General features: G+C 43.3%; 1 protein-coding gene across 3 annotated transcripts in view; it reads left to right on the top strand.

Annotated features, from left to right (window-relative positions):
- The first annotated feature begins 441 nt into the window (after positions 1–441).
- LOC130275490 (guanine nucleotide-binding protein subunit alpha-14) overlaps positions 442–13,125 on the top strand; it is a 188,530-nt gene continuing 175,846 nt past the window's right edge. Inside the window, exon 1 of one of the 3 annotated variants that reach the window (XM_056523548.1) lies at positions 442–944. In XM_056523548.1, coding sequence (XP_056379523.1) covers positions 824–944 — 121 coding nt within the window. In that variant the 5' untranslated portion in view covers positions 442–823. Of the gene's footprint in view, positions 945–5,654; positions 5,790–13,125 lie in introns of those variants that run through there. The other 2 variants (XM_056523554.1, XM_056523539.1) reach the window with 2 other exon arrangements.

The raw sequence follows: 13,125 nt of genomic DNA, 5'->3' as shown, positions 1-13,125 counted from the left end.
AGACACAGATAGCCAGGGAATGTGATACTTTATATCACCCATTCAAATGAGTGGCCACCATGTCACACATAGCCATGCCAAGTTATCTGGGGCAACAGCCGCCCCTTATAGCTAGATACGGCATCGGCCCATTCCATACTCTTGGTCCTGGTTCATTTACATGAGGTAACTGATGCCAGTAAGAATGGGTCATAACATTTCAAACCACAACAGAACCAGATTTGTACTGAATACCCGGAGAGAAGAGGGCACCTTTCCATACTGCTGGTCAGGTATGTGGTCAGTCACTAGCCGGGGGTCCTCCAGCAGAGGACGTACAGTGCAGACACCGCCAGGCCCGTCCACTGCTGGAGGAGGAGGCAGCCTGAGGAGAGTGCCGCCCTTTCTCCCCGCCTATACTCCACTCCAGGAAAAGAAGGCTTGGAGTGGCTATGTGCTGACTGACTCCCCCACCGTCTCTCTGTCTGTGGGCTCCTGTCCATCTGCTCTGAGGAGGAGAAGAAAAGCTCTGTGTGCGCTGCCATTGCCTCCCCTGTGTGCGCAGTGCACACCGCGGCTCAAGTCCCTCGCCTCACACATGCCTGCAGGAGGGAGCGCTGCCAAGGAGCCGCTGTGAGACTGGAGAGAAGACGACAAACTTCCCCAGGGCAAGGAAGGAAGAAACAAGGGATTTGTTGGCTTTGTTCGCTTCCCCTCCCTCCTCTGCTTGAACTTTTTGCAGGAACACAAGCAGAGCTAAAGTTCCAGCGGACACTGTGTCCCCTGTCCCTGGCCGCCGGGGATCGAGTGTGTCAGCAGCGGGGAGTAGTGCGAGGTCCTGACGATGGCGGGGTGCTGCCTGTCTGCGGAGGAGAAGGAGTCCCAGAGGATTAGCGCGGAGATCGAGCGACAGCTCCGTAGGGACAAGAGGGATGCTCGGAGGGAGCTCAAGCTGCTGCTCCTGGGTGAGTGCAACCTCTTCATTACCGCTAATGACATCCTCCTCTGTGCTGGAGCGCTGGGAGTTGTAGTCCCCCAGCAGCTGGCTTGCAGCAGGTTGTCTGCCCCTGTACACACACTCCCATAGGCGGCCCTTCTGATAAGTCTCTGCAGGCAGATAGTGATCAGAACAAGGTCACAAGACGCAGAAATGAAGTCCTGACCCTTGATCGCTCAGTGCACACACAGGAGGCGGCAGGTTCACCTGATAGTGGCCAGGAAGGAGCTCCACATCAGATCTACACGTGTGCATAGAATGAGAACTGGCCATTTGCCTTTCTTATACATGGAATGACTGGTCAGTCAACTATCTGGGCTGCAGCCTCCTGATTGTTCTAGTTCACCTGGTGACATTGAGCATGCTAACCTTGTGCTTTGTACAGTTCAACACCACTGTGTGGGATCACTTGGGGCAACATGGGCATAGATATTGGCCAACCTCCATGACACTTGATGTTAACTGTAATGTTCAGTAGGTTGGTGGCTGCCGGGCACAATGGCGCCACTAATCTTCGGTGGTAGAAGGGATTTTTTTCCCCTCAGACCCAGATATTGGCTCACAGCTGGGTTGTTCCCATTTCTGACAGGTCTTTTTGGAAGTGGTCCGGACTATGCTTATCATTTTTCTATGAATTTTAATAATTTTTTGTGACATTATTTTAAAATGACTTTTAACAGTCTATCAGATATTTCACTGGTTGTTGGCGTTCCCTCTGCTAGGAAGCCACACCAGTCCTGAGATTGAAAATGCTGAGTCTCTTTCTAGTATTCTCTGAAATAATACATGGCGCCTGCTCAAGGTGCCACTGCATTAGGCCTGTCCATGTGTTGCTTGGCTCCTCTGTGGTTCACACCACGTTTTTGCCATACTGTTTTCAATCAGTTTTTCTAAAGAAAACCGTATGGCAAGTGCATACAGTTCCGTCCGTTTTTTTTTTGTTTTTGTTTTTTGTATAAAAAAAACATAAGTTTTTGAAAATGTTGTACATTTTTAATGGGAGGGGTGTTGGGTGGGGACTTTAGGATGCAAGTGTAATGTAAAAGCCGTATCTGGTTTCCCGTATGGAACCGTATACATGTGCATTTCCCATTGACGTCCATGTCAAAAATAACGTATGCAGTTGCAAAACCGTGGTCAACCGCCACACCCCCTCCATATATCTCTATGGGAAAACCTTTAGGCTATCTTCCGGTCTCCCATAGAGCGATATGGTGGGGGGCATTATGCTGCTTTCCCAGGGAGAGCTGGGGTCCAAGCACTCCGACCCCCCCCCCCCCCCAATTATCTTAAACTTATAGGGGATACATTTTTCAGCATGATACTTCTCCAGCTCTTGCCTTGGGCAGTTTTAAAAAGGACCCCCGACCCTCCATCAGTTTTCAGCTGTCATGTGCTTATTGAGGGGAAATAAAACAGATCTTACTAACAAAATTAGTCATATTACTGGTCTTCTTTAGCCTTATCTATCTTAGCTTGCAATGTTTGTGTTGGCATTTTAAATGCAATGGAGCCAATTGCCAGCTACATGTAGAGAAGTCAGCCAGCTGGAGCGTCATATACATAGTCACATAAGTTGGCACACTGCCTCCTTTTGGTCATTGGACCTACCTTAAAGCTTGTTTATACATTTTGCACAGTTCAGTGAATAGGGAATTGAACCTTTTGTAGGGAGTCGAGAAGCACATGCGTTTCCTCCAGTTGTTTTGATGCTTGAAATGATTTTGATTTCTGGTTTATGTCTCCTTCTCTCACACACCTTTTCAGCATTTTTTTAAAACTCAGTGAAAAGCACAATTTTATTATTATTTTTTTTTTATCACATTTCTCCTTTGAGCATTTTTGGTGCTATTTTCTTTTGTTTTTTTTTGTTACGTATTTAGCTTGTTTTTTTTCTTACTGGCTCATCAGAAATCCTATTGAGAATGCCTATGGGGGAAGAACGCAAAATAAAGCGCCTTACATATAGCACCTTACAAACCTAAGTAAAACAAATGTGCAACACACAAACTTTGTAGTGTATTTATATTTTATGAAACATCTGGCTGTAGCATTTTTGGACAAAGAAGCCTAGGGGAAAAACCAAAAAACCTGAACAATGATACAAAGTGTTGTGTTTTTTTGAAGGGCTGGCTGGGGGAAAAATCTGTGTGAAACCACCCTAAGGCCTTATACTTTTGTGTGTTGTCCCCCAAGTGAATGAAAGGTCTGCACACATGCTCGATCGCTTCTCCATTCACACTCTTCAGGACTTCTGAGCTTAGACTGGCACTACAATTCCTATGCTCAGGAGTCCCATAGAAACTGAATGGAGATGCTGCTCATATCACTTAAAGTACAATGGGCTTCTATTATCATATTTGGGGATAAAGGCCCATTGGTCGGACCCCCAGCAATCAGCTAGTTATCCCCTGTATTGATCATGATTCCTCTTTAAACATGAATTGTAATTGAGGGGGGTCTGAGGAGAGCGTGTCTACTGGTAGATGGCACACGCTCCATTCATTTCTATGGGAGTGCCAATGATGCCCGAGAGCTGTATTTGGGTCTTTTCGGTACTCCCATAGGAATGAATGGAGCACTCTCCTCACGAAGTGCCGGGTCCTCTCCTGATGATTGCAGGGGTCCCTAGTGGTCAGACACTCCGTGATAAGCTACTTATCCCCTATCGTGGGGATAGGGGATAATTTATTTATTTATTTATTTTTAACGCCGGAGATCTCCTTTAACTACACAAAAACGGAGCATGTGTTTACAAAATCAACCAATTGACTGCTATTTGCTTAAAGAGTACCTCATTAACTTGATAATCCTCCCAGTTCACTGCCCCCATCATGATAAACCACCCCTGCCAAGTTTTCTACCTTGATATTGCTCTGTATTTTCTGTTCAGTCTGTCAGATTCACTGACTGGGAAGGGGCGTTACCAGCAGGTGAGACATCATCTGAAGCCATACAGGGGACAACTTCCTCCCTCACTCTGCTACACACAGCCCAAAGCAGTTCAATGTGTGATATGAGTTATGATTGGCTAAGGCTGCACACCCCCCCCCCCTCAGCACTACAGACTGCATTTCCTGATTTTGGACTTCTGCCAGGCCAGCTGGAGTCCAAAGTCTGTGCAACAGATGGGGGGGAAATGTGCTCTAGACAAGTAGGACACCTAGTGGCAGCTTTTTTGAACACAAATAAAACATAGAAAACTTCTTTTAATCAAAGTACATTAGAAAGATTTTTTTATATACCATAAGGAGTGCAATAGCAAAAATTAGTTTTAATGATAGTGCCCATTTAAAATGATGTCCATTTGTTGCAGAAATTTTTGTGATTATCTCATTTTGGCTCAATGTGCTTATTACAAAAACATCCTCATTCAGATTAATGGATTTTGAGCTGTAGCAACTTCTGCTACAAATCTGACGTGTGACAGATTGGGAAGACAATATGCCAAAAATTCACATGCTGGCTATGCAAATGGCCTTGAGCATTTGTACAGGTGCAGACATGGATGTTTTACGAATAATCTGCGAGATGTGTGCCATGCCATCTTTTTGGTATACATTTTTATGAGCCATGGTCCAAGTTTCTGTTTTTCTTTTTGTTTTTTAAGTATAAATTTGGCACAGATTGTTGTGACAGCCTGCAACTTAGCTACACCAACTGTTCGTACAGATGATACTGTTATACAGTTACCATTCTCTGTACACCACAATTTTGAGGGATTTGCTGGAGTCTTATATGTAGATTTTAGTGTTTGTTAATTTAACAACTAAAGAGTGAATCCAATCAGAAGAGAGAGAACAAGGGAATAGCTGTAATTCTACTGTATGTATGAATCCAAGGCTACACTTTTCATTACTCCATAAAAAAAAAATATATAAAATACATTTCTGTATGTCCATAGGAATGCTTGAAAGTCTGTCCAAAATATCTACAGTCAAGCAAGTCCCAAGTAAATCAACTTAAATTCTTCTCCAAAATGTAATTGCATAATTTTTTTGTATAAAAAATCCAATGGAAAAATCCGTTCTGTGCACAGGACCTTAGTCTTTCTGCAAAAAGTCTAGGTGTATTCCTAGAGTAACACAACAACCTATTCTCAGAAATAAGCTGACTCGCTGACCAGCAGGTCATCCTGTGTCTGGTTCCTGAAACTCTGTAATCTCATGTTACTGCCCATTGGAGTTGTAGATTGCAACACTTGGGATATAAGAATAAGGGTACATTTACATGTTCAAATCTTCTTCAAAATTGATGTTGGTAAATAACTGTAACTAAATGATTGAATACATCATCAAATCTGCAGCAGAATGTACCCTAAGGCCATGTTCCACAGAAATGTACTGCCCATAGACTTTAATAGGATTCAGCTGTTCCATTCACACTGCAGAATTTCTGCGGTGGCAATTCTGGAATGGAAATTCCGCATTGGAATAATGGGGTACGCTGTAAAACATTTAACAGTATCTCCAGGCTGCCGACATATAAAACAAAAATTCCAGTGAAGTCTTTGTCTTGGTACTGGTGGTCGACCTGTCACACTGAAGCCCAGCTAATCACCGGCCACAACTATGCCCGCATCGACTGTTAATAGGCTGAGCAGCAGTTAAGCCCCGGCACTGACCGCCTTTCTGGTGCCAGGGCTCAATATGTCACACTGCAGCTCCGCCTATTGCCAGCCAAGAAGAAGGGACAATGCTGTGGCGGCAGTTGGCTGAGCTGCAGTGTTACTTATCGACTACCGGCAACCAGGAAGAAGACCACACTGGAGGAAGAGAACAATGATACTGGGGCATCGAGGGAGCAACGCGTGGTAAGTTTAAGTAGGGCTGGGCGGTATACCGGTTCATATCGAATACCGACATTTTTGTGCTGCACGATATGAATTTTAACCCATACCACAATACCGGTTGGGCCCCTCCCACTCGGGAATGAATGAGCCCAGCGCTGCGCTGTCCCCACATCGGGGAACTAATCACAAGTCACCCGCGACTAATCACTGCCCCCCAATTAATTATCAGCCCAGCGCTGTCCCCATCGGGGTAAATACTGATGTCACCCGCATGCGCTGCCCTCCTCATCCTCATGTTTGTTGCGGCTGACACTCTACCAGTGGTCTTCAACCTGTCGACCTCCAGATGTTGCAAAACTACAACTCTCAGCATGCCCGGACAGCCGTTGGCTGTGCGGGCATGCTGGGAGTTGTAGTTTTGCAACATCTGGAGGTCGGCAGGTTGAAGACCACTGCTCCATATTGTGTGGTATCCCTATTCCCGGGCTGCAAAAAATAAACAATATAAACTTTAACTCACCTCCCGTTGGTCCAGTACCGGCCTCATCTGCTTCCTAGTGAATGGAACATTGGACAGCCGTCAGCCTATCACCGGCCGCAGCGATGTTCCTCCTCGGCAGCTGATAGGCTGAACCCACTGTCATGTAAGAAGCTCTGGGCGGCTTCTTACATGACAGTGGGCACAGCCTATCAGCGACCGAGGCGGAACATCGCTGCGGCCGGTGATAGGCTAACGGCTGTCCAACGTTCCCGTCCCTAGCGTAAGGCCGACATCGGAACATGCGTTTATTTTGTTTACCTTGTGTCTGCGGCGGCAACAAACAGCACGAGGAGGGCAGCAGGTGACATGTGAGTATTTACCCCGGTGGGTGCAGCGCTGGGCTGATAATTAATTTTTGTTGGGGGGGGGGGGCAGAATAGCGCAGCGCTGGGCTGATAATTAATTGGGGGGGGCGGGGGGGGAAATACAGTTACGTACCGTGGAACCGCCAAAAGTTACAAAAATACTGTGATACGCAGATTTGGTCATACCGCCCAGCCCTACGTTTGAGTTTTTGTTTTATATGCCATCAGCCTGGGAATGATGATCTGCAGCTAAGTACCCTTTAATGCAACCCTACATGATGCCTGTTGTAAGGCATTGGTGACAGTACTGCAGTACTTGGTTGTAGCAACATCTTCTCTAGTTAAGGGTGCATTCACATTATGTTTCGTTTATATGGTCACCGGATCTGTCTGGGGGATGTGAAAAAACGGGCGCTCCCTTACCCCAGCTGGACCCGGCGCGCATCTAATTAATTTGAATGAGCCGACCGGAGTTGGATAGTGACTCCGGTCGGCTCATTTTTGCCCTGTATCCAGTTTTGTGACCGAACTGAAAACCATAGTATACCACGGTTTTCAGTCAACACCAGTTAATCTGCTGCGTTTGCTGTGTATACAGCTAATCGGTAAAGGAGGGTCACAAGCAGAGAACACCCCCCTCCCTTCTGTGATTTTCATACGCTTTAGTAGAACCACTAATTAGGATTCCTGTCTCCACATATCGTTAGGAACATTAGATGCATTTTTATACCATGTCAGCTAATGCATGTTTCAGAGCCAATGTCAGATGAAAATTGTAATAAATGATGATAAAAAAAAATCTATGGAATTACATAACTTTATTTTTTGTATTTTTTCCTGAACTTACTCTTGAAATTATGATTAATTAACTGATATATCTGGGTCATAGTCGATTTGAACCAATCTTGGTTTTGCCCTATACAACCAATAACCGCTCCGCTTTCATTTTACCAAAGCGTGTTGTTATGAGAGCTGAGCTGTGATTGGTTGTTATGGGTAAAACCAGACAGTTATTGATAAATGTGGGCCAATGTGAGCATTCAAGGGGCATTCTCTTCTAATTGGTGCTGAGAAGGAAGCGGATTCATGGCTGAAACTCCTTTCCTGGAGTAGTGAAAGGGGCTGATTACAGTAAAAAAATAAAGTAAAGGGCTGCAGAAGCCCCTTCATTTCTAGATTTGGTGGGAACGTCCTAGTGGTCGGACTCGCAGATTATAAAGTTATCTCCTATCCAAGCAATTTGCCTGGTTATACACCTTAGTCCACTTCTCTTTATGGCAGGGTTGTCTAACCAGTCCCACTGAGATTCCTTTTCTGACAATTTAAGTCTCTATAGTAGTCTTGTTGCATGTCACAGGTTAAACAATTATGGATTAGCTGTATACACAGCAAACGCAGCAGATTAACTGGTGTTTAAAGGCATGTCCGAATGTTGTCCAGGGATGATATAGAGCGGATTGAGACATCCTTGCATTTAATCAACATAGGACGTGGGTAAAAGCTTTCTATAGAAGTTTGTTTGTCAGGCCACCAATATCAGGAGTTCATAAAAATGTAACACTTACCAGATCCTGAAGACTGCTGTGTCAGCTAACTTGCATTTTACTAATACGATCTATTATATCCCTTTCATGAGTTACTAAATCTGCTTGATTTCACATAATTAACAAAAGAAAAAACTGAGGTTTTTCTGTGACTTAGGTTACTGCTATAGTTGACGAAATTTAATGTACATGTAAAAGTCTGCAGATATGGTGTATCCATTTCTCTCTTTTGCAGGTGAGAATGTTTAAAGGGGTACTCCATTGGAAAAACAATTTTTTTTAACCCCTTAAGGACTCAGCGTTCCGTTTTTTGCATTTTCATTTTTTACTCATCACCTTCTAAAAATCATAACGCTTTAAATTTTGCACCTAAAAGTCCATATTATGGCTTATTTTTTGCGTCACCAATTCTACTTTGCAGTGACATTAGTAATTTTACCTAAAAATGCACAGTGAAACGGAAAAAAAAAATCATTGTGCGACAAAATTGAAGAAAAAATTTCCTTTTGTAACTTTTGGGGGCTTCTGTTTCTACGCAGTGCATTTTTTTGGTAAAAATGACACCTTATCTTTATTCTGTAGGTCCATACGATTAAAATGATACCCAACTTATATAGGTTTGCTTTTGTCGCACTTCTGAAAAAAATCATAACTACATGCAGGAAAATTTATACGTTTAAAATTGTAACTGTAACTTTTTTATTTTTCTGCGTACGGGCGGTATGAGGGCTCATTTTTTGCATCGTGTTCTGAAGTTTTTATCGGTACCATTTTTGTATTGATTGGACTTTTTGATCACTTTTTATAAATGTTTTTATGATATAAAAAGGGACCAAAAATACGCTATTTTGGACTTTGGAATTTTTTTGCGCGTACGCCATTGACCGTGCGGTTTAATTAATGATATCATTTTATAGTTCGGACATTTACGCACGCGGCGATACCACATGTTAATTTTTATTTACACAGGTTTTTCTTTTTTTTATGGGAAAAGGGGGGTGATTCAAACTTTTATTAGGGAAGGGGTTAAATGACCTTTGTTACTTTTTTTTTCACTTTTTTTTTGCAGTGTTTAAGCTCCCATAGGGACATATAAGACTGCACACACTGATCTCCTATGCTGATCCCTGCAAAGCCATAGCTCTGCAGGGATCAGTGAGATAGGGGCTAGATTGCTCAAGCCTGTAGTTCAGGTTTGGAGCAATCAATCGACGATCGGACGCCGCGGAGTCAGGTAAAGAGACCTCCACCTGCGTCCCAGCTGATCGGAACATCTCGATTTTATCCCGATCAGCCCGACTGAGCTGCCGGGAAGCGCTTACTTTCGTTTTCAGACATGATGGTCAACTTTGATCGCCGCGTCTGAAGGGTTAACAGCGCGCGGCACAACGATCGGTGCCACACGCTGTTAGCTCAGGGTCCCGGCTATCGTTAGCAGCCGGGACCGACCCGGTGACGTGTGGCCGAGTCCCAGATGATAAGACCTCCCACTGAGTCCCAAGCCAGGGAATAACAGAAAACTAAAAATATAGATATCTTAAGAAGCGCTGAACCATTTTTAACCAGGTAAGAAGCGTTTTAATCAGGATCACCCGCACTACAAGCCTGTGTAACAGGTTAAGTGCAGGTGATTCTGATGAAAGATTTCCTTTAAGAGGTTAATCAACTGGTGCCCCAAAGTTAAAAAAAATTTATAATTACTTCTATTTAAAAATCGTAATCCTTACAGTACTTATCAGCTGCTGTATGCTCCACAGGAAGTTGTATTTCTTTCTGGAGTTCTTTTCAGTCTGGCCACAGTGCTCTCTGCTGACACCTCTGTCCATATCAGGAACTGTCCAGAGCAGGAGAGGTTTGCTATGGGGATTTGCCTGTACTCTGGTCAGACAGAAAAGAATTCTAGAAAGAAATACAACTTCTGGAAGGATTAAGATTTTTAAACAGAAGTAATTTACAAATCTGTTTAATAACTTTCTGGCACCAGTTGACTTAAAAAAATAATGTTTTCCACCAGAGTACTCCTTTAATCTAGGGGAGTAAGTACAATGGAAGAGAGAGGGCCATTGTGATATGGACCATTGTGTGGTGGTTTTCTGCTGACTATGCAGTAAAGAGCTGTGGCTGTCTTATTTCTCTATACTGTACTCTTCTCATTGTAATGGGTGCAATTTGACTTGGATTTATGCATTAGGGAGTTGTTATCAATGCAGAGCCTGAATCAAAGAACTATCCTCTTTGGGGAACTTTTACTTACTACTTCCTCAAAACCAGATGTAAGTGATAGAACTGGTTTGGGGTTGTGTTCTGGAAAAGTAACATTCTTCAGGTTAAAGAGACTGTCATTTATGCAGTAGTATGTGAGCATTTAAACCTGATGGCAGGGACCCTGAGTGAGGCATTGTTTTAGTTTTCTTTTTAGGCGCTGAAGTGGCAAATGTTTATTACTAGAGATGAGCGAAGTTACAGTGATTCAATTCGTCATGAACTTCTCGGCTCGGCAGTTGCTGACTTTAGCCTGCATAAATGAGTTCAGCTTTCAGGTGCTCCGGTGGGCTGGAGACTCTGCTTGTGGGTCTCCAGCATGCATTGTTACTACAATGGTCCCTCAACATACGATGGTAATCCGTTCCAAACGGACCATCGTTGTTTGAAACCATTGTATATTGAGGGATCACTGCAATGTAAAGTATAGGACAGTGGTCTTCAACCTGCGGACCTCCAGATGCTGCAAAACTACAACACCCAGCATGCCCGGACAGCCAACGCCTGTTCCGGCATGCTGGGAGTTGTAGTTTTACAACATCTGGAGGTCCGCAGATCCGCAAATCTTCTTATCTTCCAGTACTTATCAGCTGCTGTATGCTTCACAGGAAGTTGTTCTTTTCAGTCTGACCACAGTGCTCTCTGCTGACACCTCTGTCCATTTCAGGAACTATCCAGAACAGGAGAGGTTTGCTATGAGGATTTGCTCCTACTCTGGACAGTTCCTGACACAGACAGAGGTGTCAGCAGAGAGCACTGTGGTCAGACTGGAAAGGACTACACAACTTGGGAATGTTGCAGACATTTGTTTATACACACAAAAAGTAAATAGAGAGGTACAGCTATTGCAAAAATTTAAGGTAACTGCAAATGGACAGCCAAAGAGACAGGCAAATACAATATCAACCCCATAAAGTGTGCATCAAGCAGTAAGACATGTTTGACTGCCTGAAACTGTTGTGCTGTGAGGTGGAACCAGTTACTTGAGAAGACACGCCTTTAACCCCTTAAAGACATAACATTTTTCCGTTTTTACTCTTGTTTTTTCCTCCTTACCTTTTAAAAATCATAACCCTTTCAATTTTGCACCTATAATTCCATATGATGGCTTATTTTTTGCATCACCAATTCTACTTTGTAATGACATCAGTCATTTTACCCAAAAATCTATGGCGAAACGAAAAAAAAAATCATTGTGCGACAAAATGAAAGAGAAAATGCCATTTTGTAAATTTTGGGGGCTTCTGTTTCTACGCAGTACATTTTTCATTAAAAATGACACCTTATCTTCTGTAGGTCCATACGATTATGAAACCCTATTTATATAGGTTTGATTTTTTTTTTTTTATATTACTTTTGGGGAAAAAATTTATAACTACATGCAGGAAAATTTACACGTGTAAAATTGTCCTCTTCTGACCCCTATAACTTTTATTGTTCCATGTACAGGGGGGGTATGAGGGCTCATTTTTTGCGCCGTGATCTGAAGTTTTTATTGGTACCATTTTTGTTTTGATTGGACTTTCTGATAGCTTTTTATTCTTTTTTTATGTTATAAAAAGTGACCAATAATACGCTATTTTGGACTTTGGAATTTTTTTGTTTGCGCGTACGCCATTGACCGTGCAGTTTTATTAATGATATATTTTTATAGTTTGGACATTTACGCACGCGGTGATACCTCATATGTTTTTATTTACACAATTTTTTTTTTTATGGGAAAAGGGGGGTGATTCAAACTTTTATTAGGGAAGGGGTTAAATGATCTTCACTTTTTTGTTCACCTTTTTTTTGCAGTGTTATAGCTCCCATAGGGGGCTATAACACTACACACACTGATCTTTTACACAGATCACTGCAAAGCCATAGCTTTGCATTGATCAGTGTTATCGGCGGTTGATTGCTCAAGCCTGGATTTCAGGCTTGCAGCAATCAATCGCTGTTCGGACATGCAGGAGGCAGATAAAGCACCCTCCTGCTGCGTCCTAGCTGATCGGGACATTGCGATTTTATCGCGATGCCCCAATCAGCCTGACTGAGCTGCCGGGATACTTTTACTTTCACTTTTAGACGCGGCGATCAACTTTTATTGCCGCGTCTAAAGAGTTAATGCCAGACATCTGCCGGATCGGTAATGTCTGGCGTTAGCCACGGGTCCTGGCTGCTCATAGCAGCCGGACCGTGCGGGTACGATGCAAGCTCAGCTCCTGAGCTCGCTTCGTAACCCTCCCGTGCCGCAGCGCCGTATAAACCTGGCGTTCTGTGGCAAGGTGTTAAGGAAGTGTCCTACTTTGATTAAAGAGGCACTCCTGGGGGAAATGTTTTTTTTTTTTTTTTTTTTTTTCAAATCAACTGGTACCAGAAAGTTAAACAGATTTGTAAATTACTTCAATTTAAAAATCCTAAGCCTTTCAGTACCTATCAGCTGCTGTATGATTCACAGGAAGTGGAGTTATTCTTTCCAGTCTGACCACAGTGCTCTCTGTGACACCTCTGTCCGTGTCATGAACTGTCCAGAGCATAATAGGTTTGCTATAAGGACTTGCTTCTACTGTGGACAGTTCCTGACATGAACAGAGGTGTCAGCAGAGAGCACTGTTGTCAGACTGAAAGAACTACACAACTTCCTCTGTAGTATACAGCAGCTGATAAGTACTGGAAGCATTAAGATTTTTAAATAGAAATAATTTACAAATTTGTATAAC

This window comes from Hyla sarda, chromosome 1 (assembly GCF_029499605.1).
Source record: "Hyla sarda isolate aHylSar1 chromosome 1, aHylSar1.hap1, whole genome shotgun sequence".
Classification (NCBI taxonomy): domain Eukaryota; kingdom Metazoa; phylum Chordata; class Amphibia; order Anura; family Hylidae; genus Hyla; species Hyla sarda.
The sequence above is the reverse complement of the archived record's forward strand: the minus strand, read 5'-3'. Positions and strand labels throughout refer to the sequence as shown.